This window comes from Lithobates pipiens, unplaced genomic scaffold (genome assembly GCF_037356315.1).
Source record: "Lithobates pipiens isolate NorthernLeopardFrog02 unplaced genomic scaffold, aLitPip1_a1.2 Scaffold_17, whole genome shotgun sequence".
Taxonomy (NCBI): Eukaryota; Metazoa; Chordata; class Amphibia; order Anura; family Ranidae; genus Lithobates; species Lithobates pipiens.
In genome coordinates this window covers 18,389,439-18,412,393 of record NW_027507755.1, presented here as the reverse complement: position 1 = coordinate 18,412,393, position 22,955 = coordinate 18,389,439, and the positions used below count along the sequence as shown (strand labels likewise).

The window sequence follows — 22,955 nt, the reverse complement described above, 5'->3', positions numbered from 1 at the left end:
CCATCTCAGCTCAGACAGGTCACATGGGAGGACTTACCTCACTCTGCTGGGCACCACCGCACATGAAGTCTGGTGAATTTTTGCAGAGGCAGTGGGGAATTTGAGCAGTGATATTAACCCCTGCACTCTGCATTATTTACTACTGGCCCCTGCACCCTGTGTTACTTACTACTGAGTAGTGTTACTTATAGCTAACATCTGACCTCTGCATTACTACAGACCCTTGCATTCTACCTTACTACTGACCCTTGCATCTACTTTACTTACTATGGACCCCTGCATCCTATGTTACTACCAACCTCTGAACTCAGAGTTACTTATAGCTAACATCTGACCTCTACATTACTACTGACCCTTGCACTCTACCTTACTTACTACTGACTCTTGCACTCTACATAACTTACTACTGACCCCTTCATCCTGTGTTACTTACTACTGACCATTGAACTCTTGTGTTACTTATAGCTAGCATCTGCCCTCTGCATTATTACGGACCCTTGCACTCTACCTTACTTACTACTGACCCTTGCACTCTACTTTACTACGGACCCCTGCATCCTATGTTACTTACTACTAACCTCTGAACTCTGTGTTACTTATAGCTAACATCTGACCTCTACATTACTACTGACCCTTGCACTCTCCATTACTTACTACTGACCCCTGCATCCTGCGTTACTTACTACTGACCTCTGAACTCTTGTGTTACTTATAGCTAACATCTGACCTCTGCGTTACTTCTCACCCTTGTACTCTACATTACTTACTACTTACCTCTGCATTGCTTATTACTGACCCTTGAACTCTGCATATGTTACTACTGACCCTTGCACTCTACCTTACTTACTACTGACCCTTGCACTCTCCATTACTTACTACTGACCCCTGCATCCTGCGTTACTTACTACTTACCTCTGAACTCTTGTGTTAATTATAGCTGACATCTGACCTCTGCGTTACTTCTCACCCTTGCTCTCTACATTACTTACTACTGACCCCTGCACTCTGCATTGCTTATTACTGACCCCTGAACTCTACATACGTTTCTATTTAGCCCGGCACACTGTGCATTTACTACCAACGCCTGCATTCTGCGTACTTACTACTGAACCCCGGACTCTGCATTAATACTGACCCCTGCACTCTGTGGTAATTTCTACTGACCCCTGCACTCTGTGGTAATTTCTACTGACCCCTGCGCTCTACAATTGTTACTACCGACCCCTGCACTCTGCGTATTTACTACTGACCCCTGGACTCTGCATTAATACTGACCCCTGCACTCTGTGATAATCTCTACTGACCCCTGCACTCTGTTTTTCTTACTACTGTCCTCTCTTTTCTGTGTTACTACTGACCTCTGAACTCTGGGTTAGTGCTGACACCTGCACTCTGCATTATTTTCAACTGACTCCTGCATTCTGCATTTCTTACTGCTGAGGTCTGCACTCTGCGTGATGTACCACTGACCTCTGAACATTGCGTTACTTATTTCTGTCACCTGAACTCTTCGAACTTTCCTTACATTTTAATGAAGCCTTGTTAAGTTATTTACCTTTAAAAAAAGCATGGTGCACCCTGGTGATCTTTTCCATTTTGTTCAGATCTCCACCTTATTAGGGTTGCCCTCCATTGCACTGGAGTTCTTTGATTACCAGTGAACAGGTCTGGACTCCTTTAAGGAAGAATAGGTTACCTCCAAGGCATACCTGCTCCTAATTTATTCATTGCTATCGATGTCCCAAGTTGGGAGCTTTCTTAGACCAGAGTTAGGGAGCACACTTTGCAGGAGGCAGTATGGCTTCACAAATATTCACAAGTGTATGCAGTGTATGCAGTAAATCGCTAGACCAGGTCAGGGGGAACACTTTTGCTTGCATGGAGTATCTCTTTATGCTCTACATCAAGTCCTTACCGTCATGCTTGCTGTAGGTCACAGACCCATCCAAGTTGGACCAAGTATGGAAAAAAGATCATTCCTAGAATTCTGCTGTAAACTTTCATGAAATAAGCAGTTCTTTCCTCAACAATTATGACTTCCAACCAATAATTTCTAATGTCTGTTTTTTTTTTGTAAAAAACGCAATGTGGGAATTTCCATTCATTTCTCATGTGTGAGTCATACAGGAATGAAGGGAGTACAGGATAAGACTGTTCCAACTCTTTAGTTTTATGGTCAGGGAAACACATCCGTGAGAGACGGGATTGTCCTGTTTAATGTATTAACAAACTTGGCAATAGCACTCCTACAAACTTGTGTTTGGTTTTAATAGGTATAGTTGATATGTCCGGCAGATAATTGGTAGGCTAGGTTCTTGATGGATATTTTATCTCAAATAGTCTTTTTAGCTGGCCTCAGCTTTGAAATAAAGAACCGCAGGGACTACTAACCTGAGCGCTGACCTTCTACAGGTCATAAATTAAGGAGTTTCAAGCAACTAGCGAACGGCTAATGCTATATATGGCCTGTTAAAACTGTGCCATTTATCGCTCCTGGCACTAAAGCTATTGAAGCAGAGCAAGATATGGTGAATTTAACCACTTGGGATCCGCGCTATTGCAAAATGACGGCAATAGCGCGGACCCACATTTTCGGGACTATGTCTATTGACGTAGTCCCGGTTACGAGCGGCCTGCGCGCCCCCTGAGGGGCGCGCGCGGCGCGCTCTGTGATCGGCGAGTCCGTGAGACTCGCCTGATCACCGATCCGTGTAAGGGGTCGATCCCGACCCCTTATCACGTGATCAGCTGTCAGCCAATGACAGCTGATCATGTGATAAAACGGAGCCGGTAATCGGCTAGTATTCCTCCTCGCGCTGACAGCGCGAGGAGAAAAAAAAAAAGCCGATCGCCGGCGGCCGTGTTCGGGACATCAGTCCCGATCACGGCCTGCAATTTAAACGGACACCTGCCCCCTGCCAGTGCCCACCTGCCACCCGCAGTGCCATCCTGAAATAAAGTAAGTGCCCCCCTGTCAGTGCCACCCAGCAGTGCCCATAGTGCCCACAGTGCCACCCAGCAGTGCCCACAGTGCCACCCAGCAGTGCCCACAGTGCCACCCACAGTGCCACCCAGCAGTGCCACCCACAGTGCCACCCAAAATCTGCCTCAAAGGTGCTGCACCCCAGTGCCGCCCATCAGTGCCCAGCAGTGCCGCCCATCAGTGCCCAGCAGTGCCGCCCATCAGTGCCCAGCAGTGCCACCTATCAGAGCCACCTATCAGTGCCACCTATCAGTGCCCATCAGTCCCATCTATCTGTGGTACCTATCAGTGCCCATCCGTGCCACCCATCCGTGCCACTTATCCGTGCCACCCATCCGTGCCATCTTATCTGTGCCCATCTTTGCCCATCAGTGCCGCCTTATCTGTGCCCATCGGTGCCGCCTTATCTGTGCCTATTAGTGCCGCCTTAACTATGCCTATCAGTGCCCACCAGTGCAGCCTATCAGTGCCCACCAATGCAGCCCATCAGTGCCCACCAATGCAGCCCATCAGTGCCCACCAATGCAGCCTATCAGTGCCGCCTAATCAGCGCACTTCAATGAAGGAGAAAAATGACCCGTTTGCAAAATTTTATAACAAACTATTAAAACATGATTTTTTTTTTTTTTGCATCTTTTTTTGTTTGTTTAGCAAAAAATAAAACTCCGAGCTGTAACTAAATACCACCAAAAGAAAGCTCTATTTGTGGGAAAAAAATGATAAAAATTTCATTTGGGTACAGTGTTGTATGACCGCGTAATTGTCACTCAAAGTGCATCAGCGCTGAAAGCTGAAAATTGGTCTGGGACTGAGGGGGGTTTAAGTGCCCAGTAAGCAAGTGGTTAAACAATGCATGCACCAATCTGGGTCTGCAATTATAACATTTGGACTACAGGAAAAAAATAGGTAGCAGTAAATCACTATGGTTGCCTGATGGTATATGTTAAAGAGCTAATATGGTCTGCTGTGCTTTAATGGGTTAACACAGCCTCCCTCTTTTTACCCTAGAACAGTGATGGAGAACCTTGGCACCCCAGATGTCTTGGAACTACATTTCCCATGCTGCTCAACTACACTACATAGTGCATTAGCATCATGGGAAATGTAGTTTCAAAATATCTGGGATGCCAAGGTTCGCCATCAGTGCCCTAGAACAGTGTTTCTCAACTCCAGTCCTCAAGGCGCACCAACAGGTCATGTTTTCAGGATTTCCTTCAGATTAAATGGCTGTGGTGATTACTAAGGCAGTGAAACTGATTAAATCACCTGTGCAAAATAACGGAAAGCCTGAAAACATGACCTGTTGGGGCACCTTGAGGACTGGAGTTGAGAAACACTACCATAGAGGAACCCTTGAAATAATTTTCAGGTCTCAGGCAACCTCTGGTAAGATTAGTCAATCGGGATTCATTGGGAAAATGCCCCATACATTGGTGGTGGTAAGTGTAAAGAATGCCTCCCTTACTGGGGTGGCCAGAATGGCACCCTTGTAATCATGCTGCTGGCTCTGCCAAGTGGCACATGTCCATTGACACCCACCTCTCCCTAGAGGAGACTGGAGGGTCCAATCAGGTCTGCCCAAAAAAATTAAGGTGGGGCCGATCGGTCCGCCTGTGTGAAAGGGCCTTAATGGAGGTGAAGAGAGAAAGACATGTTTGAAGTCCAGCCTGGGTGACAATCATTGCTCCTTATGTGATTACAGTGGAGGAGTAAGTAAATCCACCCAGGGACAGGTAGACTGTTTTTTTTTCAGGATAACTATGTGAAAATAAAGAGGAAAAAATAAAAATAATGCAGCCACTGCATCTAAGGTTGGTAGGCTGCAATATATTCCAATTTCTGGAGGGATTAGATCCACTATAACTCCAGTTTTAAGCCACCGCTCCACCCAACAGTCCCAGCAATTTGTTTACATTTTCATTATAACGCTTTTTTACTTGGATATTTGGTCCAGTCACTGACACCATGGATCCTCTTCTGAATGCCACATTATGTATTGCCACTCTCGGTTACCCTGTGATTCCAGGGTGACAAATAATGTGCCCTCTAGAGGCAGATACTTAAAGAGGAGCTCCAGGCTGCTGCAGAAAAAAAAATTTCAATAGGTACAAATACTGTAGCTGTTGACTTTTAATAGTAGGACATTACCTGGCCAGGAATCCAGCAGTGTCTTCACCAGAGCCGATTTTTGCCGCCGCCGTCTCCACTAAGATGAACCGACAGGGAAGCTTTGCGAATTCACAGCCAGTTTCCTACTGCGCAAGTCCAAAACGCGTTTCACTCTGTGAATAGGCCGGCTGTGGGGGAAGGAGGAGGGGAGCCAAACTTCTGGCTGGGTTCGCTGCGGTGAACTCAGCGGGAAGTGGGAGCGGGTACCTAGCAAAGCCAGGTACCTGCCAAATGTGGCAGCAGAGGGGGTGAGAAGGTAGACAAGCGGAGCTTCCCCTTTTGAGTGGAGCTCCGCTTTAATGCCATAGGCTCACAGGAGGCTGTAAAAAAAAAAAAAAAAAAAAAAAAGGCTTAGGCTGCCCTACTCACTGCCTTCCCAGCTCTGTCCCCCACAGTAATTCTATTCTACCACTGGATGTACTCAATCAAGAGACTAAAGACATACTGTGAGTGCAGGGCATGGTGGAACTGTGAGAAGTGGGGGGGCCTCAAAGGGGGAGGGGTGGCAATTGGGGGTAGGGGTCAGAGCAATAAGTGAGGCTTTGAAGTGGAATTCCACACCTACACCTAACTAATCTTAAAAATGCTCCCTAACCCTTCCTAACACCTATACTGACTAACCTCTAACCCATCCTTCACTTTAACATATTAAAGCCAGAGACAGCCAGGGAACTAGCATTTTCAGGTCAACCATTTATTTTGGCGTGGAATGGTACATTTTTAATACCCGTTTTGATGGACAGTTGTAGATGTAAGTATAAAAACAATGAACAGGCAAGGGACGGTCTTTGGCATAAAGATTGGTGCTAAAAAGCGTCCCTCTTCTTGAAGAGTTTAAAGGTGTACATTTATTGTATTTTTACAGATTGAAACAGCTTTCTTCTGACTCAGAGAACTCAAGGGATATATAGAATTTTCCATGACCACTTATAGAGCCAGGAATTCAAGCAGACCAAGAAAAAAAAAAGCAGTCAAAGCAAAACTGTGATTGAGGTCTTACTAGTGTAATATGGTCAATATGTGGGACATAGAAGTAGAAGCCTTTGTATGATTTACACCATGAAATAAGGCCCTCTGCTGGCTGAATTCTGAATAACAGCGTTCTTAGAACTAGTGTATTCAATGAAAGCATTGCTTTCAAAATGTGAAAAGCATTTTTACATAAAGTAAGATATTTTACATCCACGTAACTGTGGGGCTAAAGGATGAAACGTGCTATTACCTTTCTTTTTATGGAATTGCAAGACAGAATGTTCGTTGTGTGCTATGGCGTAGTCAGTATTTCTACCTGGGAATATGGCTGTATGGATTTATAGGAACCTGGCTTAGGCCGCGTACACACGGGCGGACTGTTCGCCCAACTTTGTTTGTCAAACAGTTTCGGCAAACATTCCGCTCAAAATTAGCATGGACGGACATGGCCACACACGGCACTTTTTGAGCGGACTGTTTCAGCGAACTGTTTGACAAACAGTTCGCTCAACTTTTGAAATGATCGGACTCGCCCACGTAAGGCGGAGGCAAATCCGCCCATTTCGAGCGCGTGTACAGGTAGGCGGGGCCCGCGAAGGAGACGTCGCGGGCTCCGCCGCCTGGAATGGACTTAAAGGGGAACCCCAACGCCGAAAAAAATCGGCGTGGGGGTCCCCCCAAAGTCCACAACAGACCCTTGTCCGAGCACGCTACCCGGCCGGCCACCCCAAAGCACCTTGTCCCCATGTTGATGAGGACAAGGGCCTCTTCCCGACAACCCTGGCCGTTGGTTGTCGGGGTCTGCGGGCGGGGGGCTTATCGGAATCCGGGAGCCCCCTTTAAGAAGGGGGCCCCCGGATACCGGCCCCCCACCCTATGTGAATGGGTAGGGGTACATTGTACCCCATACTCATTCACATAGGGTGGGGGGCTGGTATCCGGGGGCCCCCTTCTTAAAGGGGGCTCCCGGATTCCGATAAGCCTGCAGACCCCGACAACCAACGGCCAGGGTTGTCGGGAAGAGGCCCTTGTCCTCATCAACATGGGGACAAGGTGCTTTGGGGTGGGGGGGCCGCGCGGCCCCCCCTTCCCCAAGGCACCCCCCCATGTTGAGGGCACGCGGCCTGGTACGGCTCAGGAGGGGGGGCGCGCTCGCTCGCCCCCCTTTCCTGGCCGGCCGGGTAGCGTGCTCGGACAAGGGTCTGTTGTGGACTTTGGGGGAACCCCCACGCCTATTTTTTTCGGCGTTGGGGTTCCCCTTTAAGCCCATTCCAGGCGGCGGAGCCCGCGACGTCTCCGTCGCGGGCCCCGCCTACCTTCACACGCGCTCGAAATGAGCAGACTCCTCCGAGCGGGAACAGTTTGCTCATTTCGAAAGTAGCCTACACACGGGCGGACTGTCCGCTCAAACACAGTTTCAGCGGACAGTTTTTCGGAATTTCCGAAAGACTTTGTCCGTCAAACTGTCCGCTGAAACTGTCCGCTGAAAGCCCACACACGAGCGGACTGTCCGCCCAAACACTGTTCAGCGGACAAGGTTGGGCGAACAGTCCGCCCGTGTGTACGCGGCCTTACATGCCAACTTTGTTTCGTTGTCAGTGCTTCATATGCCAGTTCTCAATGTCCCTTGCACACCACACCCTTACATGAGAACATATGAACAATTCATAAGGGGTGCCATCCTCCCTTATGTTTATATCACAAAGCAAATGCAGTATATGGCAATATAGCACTATATGCTAAAGCAATTCGATATATGTGGGTTGATTTACTAAAAGGAGTGCAAAATCTGGTACAGCTCTGCGTGGTAGCCAATCAGCTTCTAACTTCAGCTTGTTCAATTTAAGTGATTGTAAGGGTAATTTTTTTTAGTTTTTTTAAATAACAAACATGATATACTTACCTCCGCTGTGCAGCTCGTTTTGCACAGAGTTGCCCCGAACCTGGTCTTCTGGGGTCCCCCGGTGGCTCTCAAGGCTCCTCCCCGCATCAGATAACCTCCTGGGAGAAGCGCTCTCCCAGGGCATTACCCTGCGGGCGCGCTCCCAAATCCAGCATTCGGCATCCATAGAGGCCGAATGCAGGACACGGCTTCGCCCCCCGGCGCCCGCGTCATTGGATTTGATTGACAGCAGTGGGAGCCAATGGCTGCGCTGCCATCAATCTATCCAATCAAGAGCTGGGAGCCAGTGGAGAGAGGGAGAGTGCGTCCCCGCCGACTGAATGAAGGGGTTCAGGTAAGTAAAACAGGGGGGCTGGGGGACCGGTGACTGCCAGGTGTTTTTTCACCTTAATGCATAAGATGCATTAAAGTGAAAAAAACACGAACCTTTACAACCCCTTTAAGCTTTGACAAAAAACCTGGAATCTGCACCAGATTTTGCACCCTCTGATTTTGGCAAATCAACCTCATTGATATGCAAAAAAATTTATAAGGAAGTACAGAATTTTTTTTACCATTAGTGTATAAAAGGTGGGAAAGGAGGTCCAGAGCCCAACATTTTGGAGTGCTCAAACACACCTTTCTCAAAGAGGACCTTTATTATATCCACATCTTTTGAAAATACTGAGGCACATCCCACTTTGGGTTCAAACATCCTTCTCAAAATAAGATACTTCATGTAAAATAGCTATTGGATGGGCCAGTTTATATTCTGTATCTGATATTTATTCTAGTATATCTTTCTGATATCAAATAATGTTTGCAAACATGCCTAGTATTTTCTGGATGGTATTCATTTTTTCATTTTCTTACAATATTTTTAGAGCACTAACATATTCTAAAGTTCTTTATAGAGTACAGGAACTGTACAACTTAGTTCTTATTAGAAGCAGTTCATAGTCTAATGTAGCTGTTGACTTTTAATATTAGGAATCCAGCAGTGTCTTCACCAGAGCCGATTTTTTTGCCGCCGCCATCTCCACTAAGATGAACCGACAGGGAAGCCTTGCGACTTCACAGCCAGTTCCCTACTGCGCAAGTGCAAAGCGCGTTTCACTCTGTTAATGGGCCGGCTGTGGGGGAAGGAGGAGGGGGGTCGAATTTCTGGTTATAATTTTCCACATTTTGTCATGTTACAACCAAAAACGTAAATGTATTTTATTGTGATTTTATGTGATAGACCAACACAAAGTGGCACATAAATGTGCAGTGGAAGTAAAATGATAAATGGTTTTCAAATTTGTTTACAAATAAATATTTGAAAAGCGTGGCATGCATTTGTATTCAGCTCTGATACCCCTAACTAAAATCTAGTGGAACCAATTGCCTTCAGAGGTCACCTAAGTAGTAAATAGAGTCCATCTATGTGTAATTTTATCTCAGTATAAATGCAGCTGTTCTTTGAAGCCCTCAGAGCTTTGTTAGAGAACCTTAGTGAACAAACTGCATCATAAAGGCCAAGGAACACACCAGACAGGTCAGGGAAAACGTTGTAGATAGACGTTTAAAGCAGGGATAGGTTACAAAAAAATATCCCAAGCTTTGAACATCTCACAGAGCAGAAAGAGTATGGCACAACTGCAAACCTACCAAGACATGGCTGTCCACCTAAACTGACAGGCCAGGCAAGGAGAGCATTAAATCAGAGAAGCAGCTAAGAGGCCCATGGTAACTCTGGAGGAGTTGCGGAGATTCACAGCTCAGGTCGGAGAATTTCTCCACAGGACAACTATTAGTCTTGTACTGCACAAATCTGGCCTTTATGGAAGAGTGGCAAGAAGAAAGCCATTGAAAGAAAACCATAAGAAGTCCCATTTTAAGTTTGCGAGAAATCATGTGGGGGATTCAGCAAACATGTGGAAGAAGGTACTCTGGTCAGATGAGACCAAAATTGAACTTTTTGGCCTAAAAGCAAAACGCTGCGTGTGGCGGAAAACTAACACTGCACATCACCCTGAACACACCATCCCCACCATGAAATGTGGTGGCACCATCAAGTTGTGGGGATGCTTTTCTTCAGCAGGGACAGGGAAGCTGATCAGAGTTGATGGGAAGATAGATGGAGCCAAACACAGGGCAATCTTAGAAGAAAACCTGTTAGAGTCTGTAAAAGACCTGAGGCTGGGGAGGAGATTAACCTTCCAGCAGGACAAGGACCCTAAACATACAGCCAGAGCTACAATGGAATGGTTTAGATCAAAGCATTTTCATATGTTAGAATGACCCAGTCAAAGTCCAGACCTGAATCAAATTGAGAATCTGTGGCAAGACTTGAAATTTGTTGTTCACAGACACTCTCCATCCAATCTGACAGAGCTTGAGCTACCTTGCAAAGAAGAATGGGCAAAAATTTCACTCTCTAGATGTACAAAGTTGGTAGAGACATCTCCAAAAAGACTTGCAGCTATAATTACAGGGAAAGGTGGTTCTACAAAGTATTGACTCAGGGGGGGCGCCATACAAATGCACCCACACTTTTCAGATATCTATTTGTAAAAAATGTTGAAAACCATTTATCATTTTCCTTTCACTCCACAATCATGTGCCACTTTGTGTTGGTCTATCACATAAAATCCATTTATGTTTTTGGTTGTAACATGACAAATAGTGGAAAATTTCAAGGTCTACGAATACTTTATCAAGGCACTGTACATGCATGCTTTTTCACTGGCTTGCTTTACATCTCTATCAGCATTTTTGTAATGTTCAGTTATAGGTAAAGCATAATGATACAATTATTTTATTTGCTCCCTTTAAATCTACTAAATATATAATTGATAGCATTTTGATGTATCTGATAAATGCAAAAACAAAAAATTCCCTTTGATCCTGCAAAAAATCCAGTGTGCTCATAACTTCCTATTTTGAGTTAAAACAAAAAGGAGTGTTATCAACCTAGGACAGGTAGTAGTCTCGGCAAGATCACTAATTGAAAAAAGTGGAATAAAAAAGAAAAGAATTGAAGCCATACATTTTAAAATTCTTCTTCTTTGTTTTTCTCTCTTGCAGATTGAAAGAAGTAAAGATGGCAAGTAAAGTGTCCACGGTTTGGGTCCTCTTGTTGTTAGTGCCATGTGTGCAACTTCAAGGTACTAATACAAAACCGACTTGGCCAACCTATAAAGTCCCCGTCATAGTTCCTGAGTCTACAACTGGCTTGGAGGAGCCTCACTTTGATGCGGCGCCAAGGCTAGATGTGCCATGTTCCTGCGGTCCTGATTGCCACAAACATTTCCCAACACCAACAGTTGAGGACCTGAAAGAGAACATGGCATATGAAACCCTCTATGCCAATGGGAGCCGCACACTAACTGAAGTAGGCATCTACGTTCTTGGCACCAAAGGAAACGGAGCAGGCAAGTCCCGTCAGAAGAGGCAGATCTATGGTCATGACACTAGATTTAACATATATGGAAAGAACTTTTTACTTAATTATCCTTTCTCAACATCAGTAAAGTTATCTACAGGCTGTACAGGTACTTTGGTAGCTGAAAAACACGTCCTTACAGCAGCCCATTGTATCCATGATGGTAAAAGCTACGTTAAAGGAGCACAGAAGCTCAGAGTGGGATTCCTAAAGCCAAAAGTAAAAGATGGACGCAAAGGTTTCAACCACACATATTCCGGATCAGGCGATAAAATGAAGTTCCAGTGGATTCGGGTGAAAAGGACACATGTCCCAAAAGGTTGGATTAAAGGTAATGCTAATGATATTGGCATGGATTATGACTATGCTTTGTTAGAGCTCAAAAAGCCACATAAAAGACAGTTCATGATGATTGGAGTAAGTCCTACAGGTCGCCAATTGCCTAGTCACCGAATCCACTTCTCTGGCTTTGACAATGACAGACCAGGAGACCTTGTGTACAGGTTCTGCGAAGTTAAGGACGAAACTTATGACCTTCTATACCAACAATGCGATGCCCAACCTGGTGCCAGCGGATCTGGAGTCTATGTCAGAATGTGGCGGAGAGATAAGCAAAAGTGGGAGCGAAAAATTATTGGAATATTCTCTGGGCACCAGTGGGTTGACAGAAATGGAGAAAAACAGGATTTTAATGTCGCTGTGCGCATCACACCCCTTAAGTATGCCCAGATATGTTTCTGGATAAAGGGAAACTATATAGATTGTCAGGATGGCTGATTCCCAGTCCAAATACTTTGGAGTGACTGTCTTATAATTTCAGGAAAGGCCAAATATGAACAAAAAGAGACATTGCTAAAGCAATCCACCAAACGGTTCAATGAATCCATTGTTCGAGGTGTTGTCAAGGAAGATTGGAGTGAAACACTGAGGCACAATGCTCACATAGATCCTTATACTTCACAGATACTAATAAGCACAACGGTTGCTCAAGACAGCTGTTGATGACAGATGTTAATATATTTTACAGAATGATGAATTTTTGCTTTTGCCTCTTAAGTTTGTTTTTGTTTCTTACTGGGCATCGGCATAATTAACCAGCATTGTTACGCCAAACCTGCAATTTTGATCGGTGGACTTCTTTTAGAATATAAGACATTGACGATACAGAAAGTTATTTGACGGTGAAAGCTTTCCGCACAACATATAAACTGCACTTTCCAGCTCTAAAATAGAATTGAAAATTCTCGTCTCTTTTAAATTACTATTTCCGTACTGTTTGATTACTGCTGTGGATGAGCAACTGTATTTTCCCCCCCCTAAAGTAGCTTTTAATCTCAGGATGTACAAAATATGCAGATGGAACCTAAAATGTATTATTATGATGTCAAACAAGAAAGTTTTTTTTTTTTTTTGCAGAACTCAGTTAGAGAGCAATATTTTATTTTTCACCCTAAATGTACAGGATGATAAAAGGGATAACGTTGGCACTGTGTATCTTTTAGAAATGGCTGTGTAAATAAGATATTACAAGGTTGTCTCAAGTATTTCCTCTCAGCTACAGATTGTCTACTTTAAGCTAAGTTGTCTCTTGAGACAGTTCCAAACTATCCTAACACACCCAGAGAACCACTCCACTGCTGTTTTTTTTCAGTTGTCTAAACCAAAACAGCTAGTATAAATTAACTACAATAGATTAAATTAATTTATCTTGGAAATGGTTGTCAAGGGCAGTTGTCCTTCAAGCTGTGCAGGGCTACACAACAGGATCACTATAATACAGGCCTCTCCAGCAGCACATACCCACCTTTTGCTTCCCCGCTACCTGTTCCGGCACCAGGAACAAAAGGAAAGCCCTGTGCAAGCTACAAGTTGTAGCTTATGTAGGGCTATGAACTCCCCGTGTGACAGCTTGGAGATTGGTCCAGCACTGTCACATGGAGTGAGCCACATGCTCCATCATAACCCAGGAGCACCATGTATTTCCTTTGGTGTGAAGCGAAGGGGGAGTAAAAGAAAGTTTACTATGTGCTGGTGGAGAGAGGAGAATATAGCCCTAAATGTGCAATGTAATGTTTTTTTTTAGGGTTAGCCTAAAATAATATATTATGGCTAGTTGAACTATCAACAAACTTCACCTATGTTTTGGGGACTCCGGTTGCAAGATCCCTTCATGCTATATTCACAACTGATATCTGCAGCCATTGTAGTGAGGTTCCCAACTTGCCGATAGAGCTTTTCAAATCTCGTATTATACCAAGTAGTAATTGAAACTTGTTTTCTGTGTGCTACTGGGTATATTTGCCAGGACCTCTGGCAAGGATATAAGGTATTGCTCCTCGAGTCTCCAAAATAAGTTGCCAACCCCAAACCACTCAAGAAAAAAAAAATTATTGGTGGACCTCCAGTCTTACTTTTGGTTTCAGTTGGCCAACATAGATGTGGTCAAATCTAACTTATCTGGTTAAATGTCTCATGTAGGGGAAATCAGAAGGGATCGTGTGGAGGCACAGATGTGGTAATCATTAGCTGCATCAGCTGTTATAACTGTTGAATATAGAAATTAAAGCAAATTTTTAGAGTGGGTTCATGTAAAAATGTATCTACACAACTCAACTTTTGATTGTAGTGCCAGAAGATTGCATCAGTTGGTAGGTATCAAAATTCCAAGGTCCACCTATGTTGCAGCTTCCCCCCCCCCCCCACCCCAAATAAAAAAAGTAAAGTAAACGCGATGAAAACATAAAACATTTAAAAAAGGAAATAATACCCCAGCCGGTGCTTTTAGGCGAAGGTGATGTCACTGGGCTTTCTTGTGAAATTCTAAGGATCCCAGATTCCATGAGAATGAGCTCCTGCTTAATACTGGCGTATCTTCTCACAAGATATGGGATCCTTAGGTTTCCCAAGTTTCGAAGAGAAGGCCCAGTAAAATTACAACAGGAAGGTGAGTATTCCTTTTTGTTTTACAAATGTTTTATTTCTTCATAGCTTGCACACATATTTATTCATGGGGTAGAATGCTGCAACATAAACAGATGGCTACTGATGTAATAGGTTGTACAGTCCTCTATGTAAAATACTACAAAATATGTTGGCCCTAAATAATTCTGCATTTAGTTAACATGACATAACAATTCTTATCTAATAGTTAACAAAGTGAACTTCTTTTGGCGAGAACCATACTGCACATGCAACTTTGTCGTGCATTAAGCTAATAGATGATATAAGGCCCATAATATAAACCACTCGCAAATCTTAAGTTGCCTGCAGACTTTAAAGAATGTTCCCTCCAACCAGCCATTTTCCCAGAAGATCGCTATCAGCTCTGATTTGCAAGGTCTCAATTACCTTTAACAAGCTGATAGGCAATCAGGCAGAGTCTAACTAAAATGTAATATATTCCAATTTTTGATGAACTCGTCCTTTAAAGTGGAACTTCACCCGACAATCAGGCAGAGTCTAACTAAAATTGAATATATTCCAATTTTTGATGAACTCGTCCTTTAAAGTGGAACTTCACCTAAAATGTGAAGTTCTATCCTTCATCCCAGGCCCTTTAACTGAGTAGCAGCTTTTTTGGGGGGTGGCAAATACCCTTTTTTGTCAGTACCCATTTCTTCTTTCTCAGTCTAGGTAAGGATCACTTTTCCCCACATTAGTTGGGCTGTGGGACATCAGGTAGTGACAGCTGGCCTCAAATTCCATGGATGGAGGCATCGGGGATCCGCAGCAGTAAAAAGAATCGGCTGCAAGAAATATGGTACTGGAATTCATTGGGCTGGCAAGTACCTATTTGTATTTGTAGCTGCCAACTTTTAATGTGCACAACACTGGGTGAAATTCCTCTTTAAAGCAGAATTTAAACTCCACAAAAAAGAAAAAAAAATGGGCCTCAGGGGCATTGTGCCATGATTTGCTGATATGCACAGCATACTAGCACATTATGGCAGACTTACATAGCAAGTGATCACCTCCAGCACTGCTGTGTCAGTGCTCCTGTCTGACACGGATGCTTCTATCTTCTACAGGTCTTCCTTCTGGGTTTAGACTCTTTGCTTGCTTGATTGGCTGGGTCATGATGAAGTCACTCTCACACATGTGCATGGGAGTCACATTGTCACGGGCCAGAGCCATGCCGTAAATGTATGATGAGCTGCGCATTCCTGACTCAGTGTACACAAATGCTGACACACAAGGAGAAGGGTTCATGACAAAAAATTGACGAATGGTGGCTCTTCTGTCATATAAATCCTACCTGTCAGCTTTTTTTTTTATTGTTTAGGTTTATGTCCACTTTAAGTGTTCAACATGTTCTCTAGTCTTCAGTAGCAATTTTTCATCCCTTTGGGATTATGGTGCTTTTTTATTTGCTTCCGGTAGTTTACACCATTGTCGGTGTGATTTATTTACTTTAGTTCTGTCCTACATAATAGCAAGCTAATGTTGAATTTCAGTGTACTGTTCTCCCATATGTTCCTTATTGTCTAGGACAGTGGCCTCCAAACTGAGGCCCTTTGGTTGCTTCTGTTCAGCCCTTGGGGCACTGGTCTTCCCATTGACACAAATAGTGGGGCGTAGTTTCTTCCAGCAATATAAACAATGGAACACTATTCCTTCTACTGACACCAACATTGGGGTATAATTCCTCCCAATGACACAGCTGGTGCGTCACAGTTCCTCCTCCTACTGACCACAGGTGCTATGTAATTTGTTTACCCCACTGACCACCAGCCTGGGACATTACTTACTTCCACTGAAGGTGGGAAAATTTCTACTGCCACTGGCCACTGTCTGGACCCTCTAAAGTCTGAAGAACAGAACTGACAATTTGTTTAAAAGTTTGGAGACCTCTGGTCTAGAACAATGATGCTTAACCCTCTGAGCCCTTGTACACACGGTCGGAGATTCCGACAGAATGTGTGCTATCGGACCGTTTTGTCGGATATTCTGACTGTGTGTGGTCTGCATCGGATTGTTTCCGTCGGAATATCCGATGGACCAATTTTTCCAACTTGCCGGTAAAATTTTCCGACAAAATGCTCCTATCGGACATACTCCGATCATGTGTAGCCTACTCCGACGGACAAAGTGCCACGCATGCTCAGATCAAATTCCTAGACCAAAGCTATTGGTTACTTAGCAACTTAGTCCGACCGTGTGTATGCAACATCACTTCCAGACCTTTTCCGGAATTAATCCGTCGGAATTACTCCGATGGATTTGGTAGTCGGAATCTCCGACCGTGTGTACAAGGGCTAAGAAGTTTGGACCCCAAGTTCTGTGTAGATTCAGTAGAGAATCATGACAATTTGGCAGTGATGGGCTATGAAAATCTTAATTTAGATACACCCAGTCCCCTAGTTACAAACATCTAACTTACAAACAACTCCTACTTACAAACGGAGGGAGACAACAGGAAGTGAGAGGAAATCTACCCTTAGGAAGAGAAATTCACTCCTGCAAGCGTTTTCATGGGAAAAAGGTGTCTCCACTGATGCTTTATCACCAAGGCTTGTTTCCACAATAACCCAAAACTTTCAAAATCCAATTGTCATTGGGACAGAAAGTGATGTGAAATCTTCTGAACAGGGGCACATACAGCAAAACAAACGTCATAGGGGCGTTAACCCTTCCCTATGCTATCCAAAAAGCTTAAAAATAGTTTTTTTGGGTGGATCTACACTTAAAAAAAATGTACCTGTTCTGACTTACAGATTCAACTTAAAGAGGGATTCCACCAAAAAAAAAATATTAAAAGGCAGCAGCTATAAATACTACAGCTGCTGACTTTTAATAAATGGACACTCACCTGTCCCGGGTTCCAGCAATGCCGGCAGCCGAGGCCGATCGATCGCTCGGCTCTCGGCTGCTGCAGTCACCATTCTAGGTGAGGGAATCAGGAAGTGAAGCGAATCGGCTTCACTTCCCGGTTCCCTACTGCGCATGCGCGAGCCGCGCCGCGCAATAGGAAGTCTCCGCGCTGTCACTGGGACCCGTGTGTGTCCCAGCAGACAGCGCGGCAGGGCAGGAAATGGCGTAGACTCCCACGGGAGTCTATGCCCGGAAGTGGGTGAAAATACCTGTCTTTGACAGGTATCTCCACCCCCCTGAAAGGTGTCAATTGTGACACCGGAGGGGGGGAGGGATCCGATCAGCGGAGGTTCCACTTTAGGGTGGAATCCCGCTTTAAGAACAAACCTACAGACCCTATCTTGTTTGTAACCCGGGGACTGCCTGTACTAGGTTGAAATCACAATTCACAAGGTGGGCTCCTTTTCTTTTGGCTGGCTGGCAACACTTTAGATGCTAATGGGTGTCTCTGGATTTGGGCACAGCCATTATTCGTTTAGAAACACTAGAGAAGAGGTAAATAATTGAATTGGAAAATGTATTTATATTTAATTTCTTTTTAAGTAGTTCTTAAGGAAAAATTAGATACTGCTTGGGCGGAGAAGTGGTAGGACCCAAAAGCTTGTGTTCAAAATATAACTGTTACTGCAAATAATAAAAATTACCATGGACAGTACTCATTTGTGTTGCCTAAAAGGAAGTCCACAATATTTAAAGTGAGGGTAAAAGGTATTTGATCCCCTGCTGATTTTGTATGTTTGCCCACTGACAAAGAAGTGATCAGTCTATAATTTTAATGGTAGGTTCAGAGACAGAATAACAACAAAAATATCCAGAAAAACTCATTTAAAAAAAGTTATAAATTGATTTGCATTTTAATGATTGAAATATGTATTTGAGACACTATCAATCAGCGAGATTTCTGGCTCCCAGGTGTCTTCTATACAGGTAATGAGGTGAGATTAGAAACACTCTCTTAAAGGGAGTGCTCCTAGTCTCAGCTTGTTACCTGTATAAAAGACACCTGTCCACAGAAGCAATCAATCAGATTCCAATCTCCCCACCATGGCCAAGACCAAAGAGCTGTCCAAGGATGTCAGGGACAAGATTGTAGACCTACACAAGGCTGGAATAGGCTAGAAGACCATCACCAAGCAGCTTGGTGAGAGGGTGGCAACAGCTGGTGCGAATATTTGCAAATGGAACAGACCCAAAATAACTGTCAATCTCCCTCGGTCTGGGGCTCAATGCAAGATCTCACCTCATGGAGTTTCAATGATCATGAGAACGGTAAGGAATCAGCACAAAACTACACGGGAGAATCTTGCCAATGATCTCAAGGCAGCTGGGACCATAGTCACCAAGAAAACAATTGGTAGCACAATAAGCCCTGAAGGACTGAAATACTGCAGTGCCCGCAATGTCCCCCTGCTCAAGAAAGCACATGTACAGGCCCGTCTGAAGTTTGCTAATGAACATCTGAATGCTTCAGAGTAGAATTTGGTGAAAGTTTTGATGGTCAAATGAGACCAAAATCAAGCTCTTTGGCATCAACTAAACTTGCTGTGTTTGGAGGAGCATGAATGCTGCCTATGACCCTAAGAACACCATCCCCACCGTCAAACATGGAGGTGGAAACATTATAATTCGGGGGTGTTTTTCTGCTAAGGGGACAGGGCAACTTCACTGCATCAAAGGAACGATGGTCAGGGCCATGAACCATCAAATCTTTGGTGAGAACCTCCTTCCCCCAGCCAGGGCATTGAAAATGGGCCGTGCATGGGTATTCCAGCATGCCAATGACCCAAAACACACGGCCAATGCAACAAAGGAGTGGCTCAAGAAGAAGAACATTAGGCTCATGGAGTGGCCTAGTCAGTCTCCAGACCTTAATCCCATAAAAAATATGTGGAGGGAGTTGGAGGTTCAAGATACCAAATGTCAGCCTCAAAACCTTAATGACTTGGAGAGGATCTGCAAAGAGGAGTGGGACAAAATCCCTCCTGAGATGTGTGCAAACCTGGTGGCCAACTACAAGAAACGTCTTACCTCTGTGATTGCCAACAAGGGTTTTGCCACCAAGTACTAAGTCACATTTTGTGAAGGGGTCAAATACTTCTTTCATTCATTAAAATAAAAATCAATTCATAACTTTTTTGAAATGCGTTTTTTGGATATTTTTGTTGTTATTCTGTCTCTCACCATTAAAATTACAGACTGATAATTTCTGTCAGTGGGCAAACGTACCAAATCAGCAGGGGATCAAATACTTTTTTTCCCTCACTGTATCTGAGATGCTTTTAACAATTGTGCAAGAAGAAATTGAAGACCAGGAGGCCAATATTACGGGGCTTCACAATTTGTTGAGCTTTGGCAATAATATTTATTTTCTGCTTTTCTTATTCATGATGTAAAAGGTGACTTCAACTCTTCTGAATGTACATCACTGGAAAAAAAAATGAACTGAGACTAAACAAGTGTGTCTGATCATTTTAGTTTTATTTCTTTTTTTTTTTTTTTTTTACAGATATTATCAATTTTGCACACTTAGGCCGCGTACACACGGGCGGACTGTTCGTCCAACTTTGTCCGCTGAACAGTGTTTGGGCGGACAGTCCGCTCGTGTGTGGGCTTTCAGCGGACAGTTTCAGCGGACAGTTGGACGGACAAGGTTTTTCGGAAATTCCGTAAAACTGTCCGCTGAAACCTTGTTTCAGCGAACAGTCCGCTCGTGTGTACGCGGCCTTAGAATAATTTCTTGGATTTTTTTTTGAAAGTTCACCTTATATCTTTTGCTGAAAAACAAACACATTAGGAATTTGTAACTTAGAATAAAGAGAATGAATGCCACATATATCATATAGTTCAACGTTATAGTTTATGTCTGCTTTTGCAGTCAAATTGGGACAACACTTTTTCACACCACTGTACATATACTGCAGCTGCTGGCTTTTAATAGAACACTTACCTGTCCTGGAGTGCAGCGATGTCGGCACCTCAGCTGATGTTTCCATAAGCTGTTGAGTGCTGCCGCTGCCATTGTGGGTAAGGAGACCCGGCAGTGAACCCTACTGCGTATGCACGAGGCCCCGCTCCTCTCTGTTCTACTGGCCCAGTGACGGGGAGGAGGAGGGAGCCGCTCGGTGATGTCATGGGCCGCAGCGCGGACTGCCGGAAGTGGGAACAGGATACCTGTCAAAGACGGTATCCTGTCCCCCCTTCCCCCTGAAAGGTGCCAATTGTGGCACTGGAGGGGGAGAGGAGACAAATGAGTGGAAGTTCCACTTTTGAGTGGAACTCCGCTTTAAAAGTCCTACCTAGCTTTCCTCTCCTACAGAATGTTAGGCTGGCCATACATGGAGCCAGCGGACTGTTCAAAAAAGAATGAACAGATTTCCCCATTCACACAAGCTAGGTGGATGGATTGTATACTGACAGCAGGACCCTCCGCTGTAAGAATACACTAATCAACGTTAAAGCTGATTGGCTGCGGGCACTGATTGAATAAAAGTGTTCCAATAGTCCGGTTCCAGAGAAGATGATAGATCACTTCTGTCCAGTGGGAAAAGCCAAAAATGAATCGTAATTCGGCCGGTCCCTGTTGAACCGGACAAATCTACAGTGGCCACTGGTGCCCAACATTTTTTTGGGGGGGGGTGCAAACCAGGGCTTTTTTTCTCAATCAATAGGTGCTGAAACTCAACCACGACCCCCCAAAACTCCTCCACCCACACACTCTCCAAATCACATCAAATAGTGGGTGTGGTCAGTCAAATTTCACGGACCGTAGGAGGGTCTTAAAGGGGCATTAAATACTGGGATTGCATTACATACAGAGTGCAAAGTTCGGGGGGTTACACACAGAGTGCAGAGCTGTCACTTGTAAACACGGAAACCAGACTTCTGTGTTTACAAGTGATTGTGGTGAGCAGTCCCCCAAGGGTCTGAGCCAGAGGTGGCGGAACTCAGTTCTGCCAAGTTCCCCCTGAAAAAAAGCCCTGGCGCAAACAAACTGAAAAATACTGAAAAAAAAATCAAATGCAGCCACTGTGCCGTCAAATGCAGCCACTGTGCCCATCAAATGCAGCCACTGTGTCCATCAATTGCAGCCACTGTGCCCATCAATTGCAGCCACTGTGTCCATAAATTGCAGCCACTGTGTCCATCAATTGCAGCCACTGTGTCCATCAATTGCAGCCACTGTGCTGTCAAATGCAGCCACTGTGCCCATCAAATGCAACCACTCTGCCCATCAATTGCAGCCACTGTGTCCATCAATTGCAGCCACTGTGTCCATCAATTGCAGCCACTCTGCCCATCAATTGCAGCCACTGTGCCCATCAATTGCAGCCACTGTGCCCATCAAATGCAGCCACTGTGCCAGTAATGCAGCCACTGTGCCCATCAAATGCAGCCACTGTGCCCATCAAATGCAGCCACTGTCCCCATCAAATGCAGCCACTCGAGTTTCAGCTAAGCCAACAGGAATAGGTCAAAATTCGAGCAGTGTGCAACTAGCTTAACTCCAGGGCAAATGGTCTCATACACAGGCATGTATGATTGTCAGATATGTAGACGGTTTTCTACATTTTTTTTATTTCCAGGGAAGGATATTGTTAATGGTGCGGTATAAAATGACAATTTCATTTCGGAAACTGTGCACTTCCAACCTTGTGGTAAGAATTTGGTGAAAGTCCTTTTTTTGATTCAACACGACTGTCTCCCTTTGCACAAAGCTAGCTCCATGAAGACATGGTTTGGTGAATTTGGTGTGGAGGAAGTCAAAAGTGGACAACACAGAGCCCCGACCCCAGCCCTAGTGAACACCTTTTGTGATTAATTGAAACTCCAGTTATGAGCCAAATTTTCTTGTCCTACATCAGTACCTTATCTCACAAAGGTTCAATTGACTGAATGGGAACAAATTTCCACAGACTCACTCCAAATTTTGTGGAAAGCTTTCCAAGAAGAGTTGAGGCTGTTATAGCCAGAAAGGGGGGGGAGGAGCAGCTCCATATTACTGTGTAACTTAAGAATAAAAAAAAGCTGAATTTAGCTTAACCACCTTCACACTAGACACGACAAAAAACTCTCACAGCACCCCATACATCTCAATAAGGCTAAAACTTTAACCACATGCCCACCAGCGCACAACGATGTAACGTCGGCACAATGGCATGGCTGGCAGATGGGCATACAGGTACATATCCCCTTTAAATCGCGGCATTGTGGGCACGCGCGCACCGCATACTCCATGACTGTGCCCACGGGTGCCGTGGACTCTATGTCCTTGGGCCCGCGATCGTCTAACAGATCGACAGAATGGGGATGTCCCTGTTCTGCCTTGTGACATGACAGGGATCTGCTGCTCCCTGTTATCGGGAGCAGTGATCGCTGTTATGGTAGTGGTAGCCCATCCCCCCATAGTTAGAATCACTCCCTAGGACACGATTAACCACTTGATTGCCCCCTAGTGTTTAACCCTTCCCTGCCAGTGTCATTTACACAGTAATCAGTGCATTTTTATAGCACTGATCACTGTATAAATGTCAGTGGTCCCAAAATAGTGTCAAAAGTGTCCGACGTGTCTGCCATAATGTCACAGTCATGATAAAAAAATGCAGATCGCCGCCATTACTAATAAAAAAAAATTATAATAAAATCTATCCCCT

At 44.5% G+C, this 22,955-nt stretch overlaps 1 protein-coding gene across 4 annotated transcripts in view; it reads left to right on the top strand.

Annotated features, from left to right (window-relative positions):
- PRSS23 (serine protease 23) overlaps nucleotides 1–19,773 on the top strand; it is a 95,730-nt gene extending 75,957 nt beyond the window's left edge. For all 4 annotated transcript variants that reach the window (XM_077485028.1, XM_077485027.1, XM_077485029.1 and 1 more), the window contains one exon: nucleotides 11,076–19,773. In XM_077485028.1, the coding sequence (XP_077341154.1) occupies nucleotides 11,092–12,210 (1,119 nt within the window). In that variant the 5' untranslated portion in view covers nucleotides 11,076–11,091 and the 3' untranslated portion in view covers nucleotides 12,211–19,773. The remainder of the gene's footprint in view (nucleotides 1–11,075) is intronic.
- The last annotated feature ends 3,182 nt before the right edge of the window (nucleotides 19,774–22,955 follow it).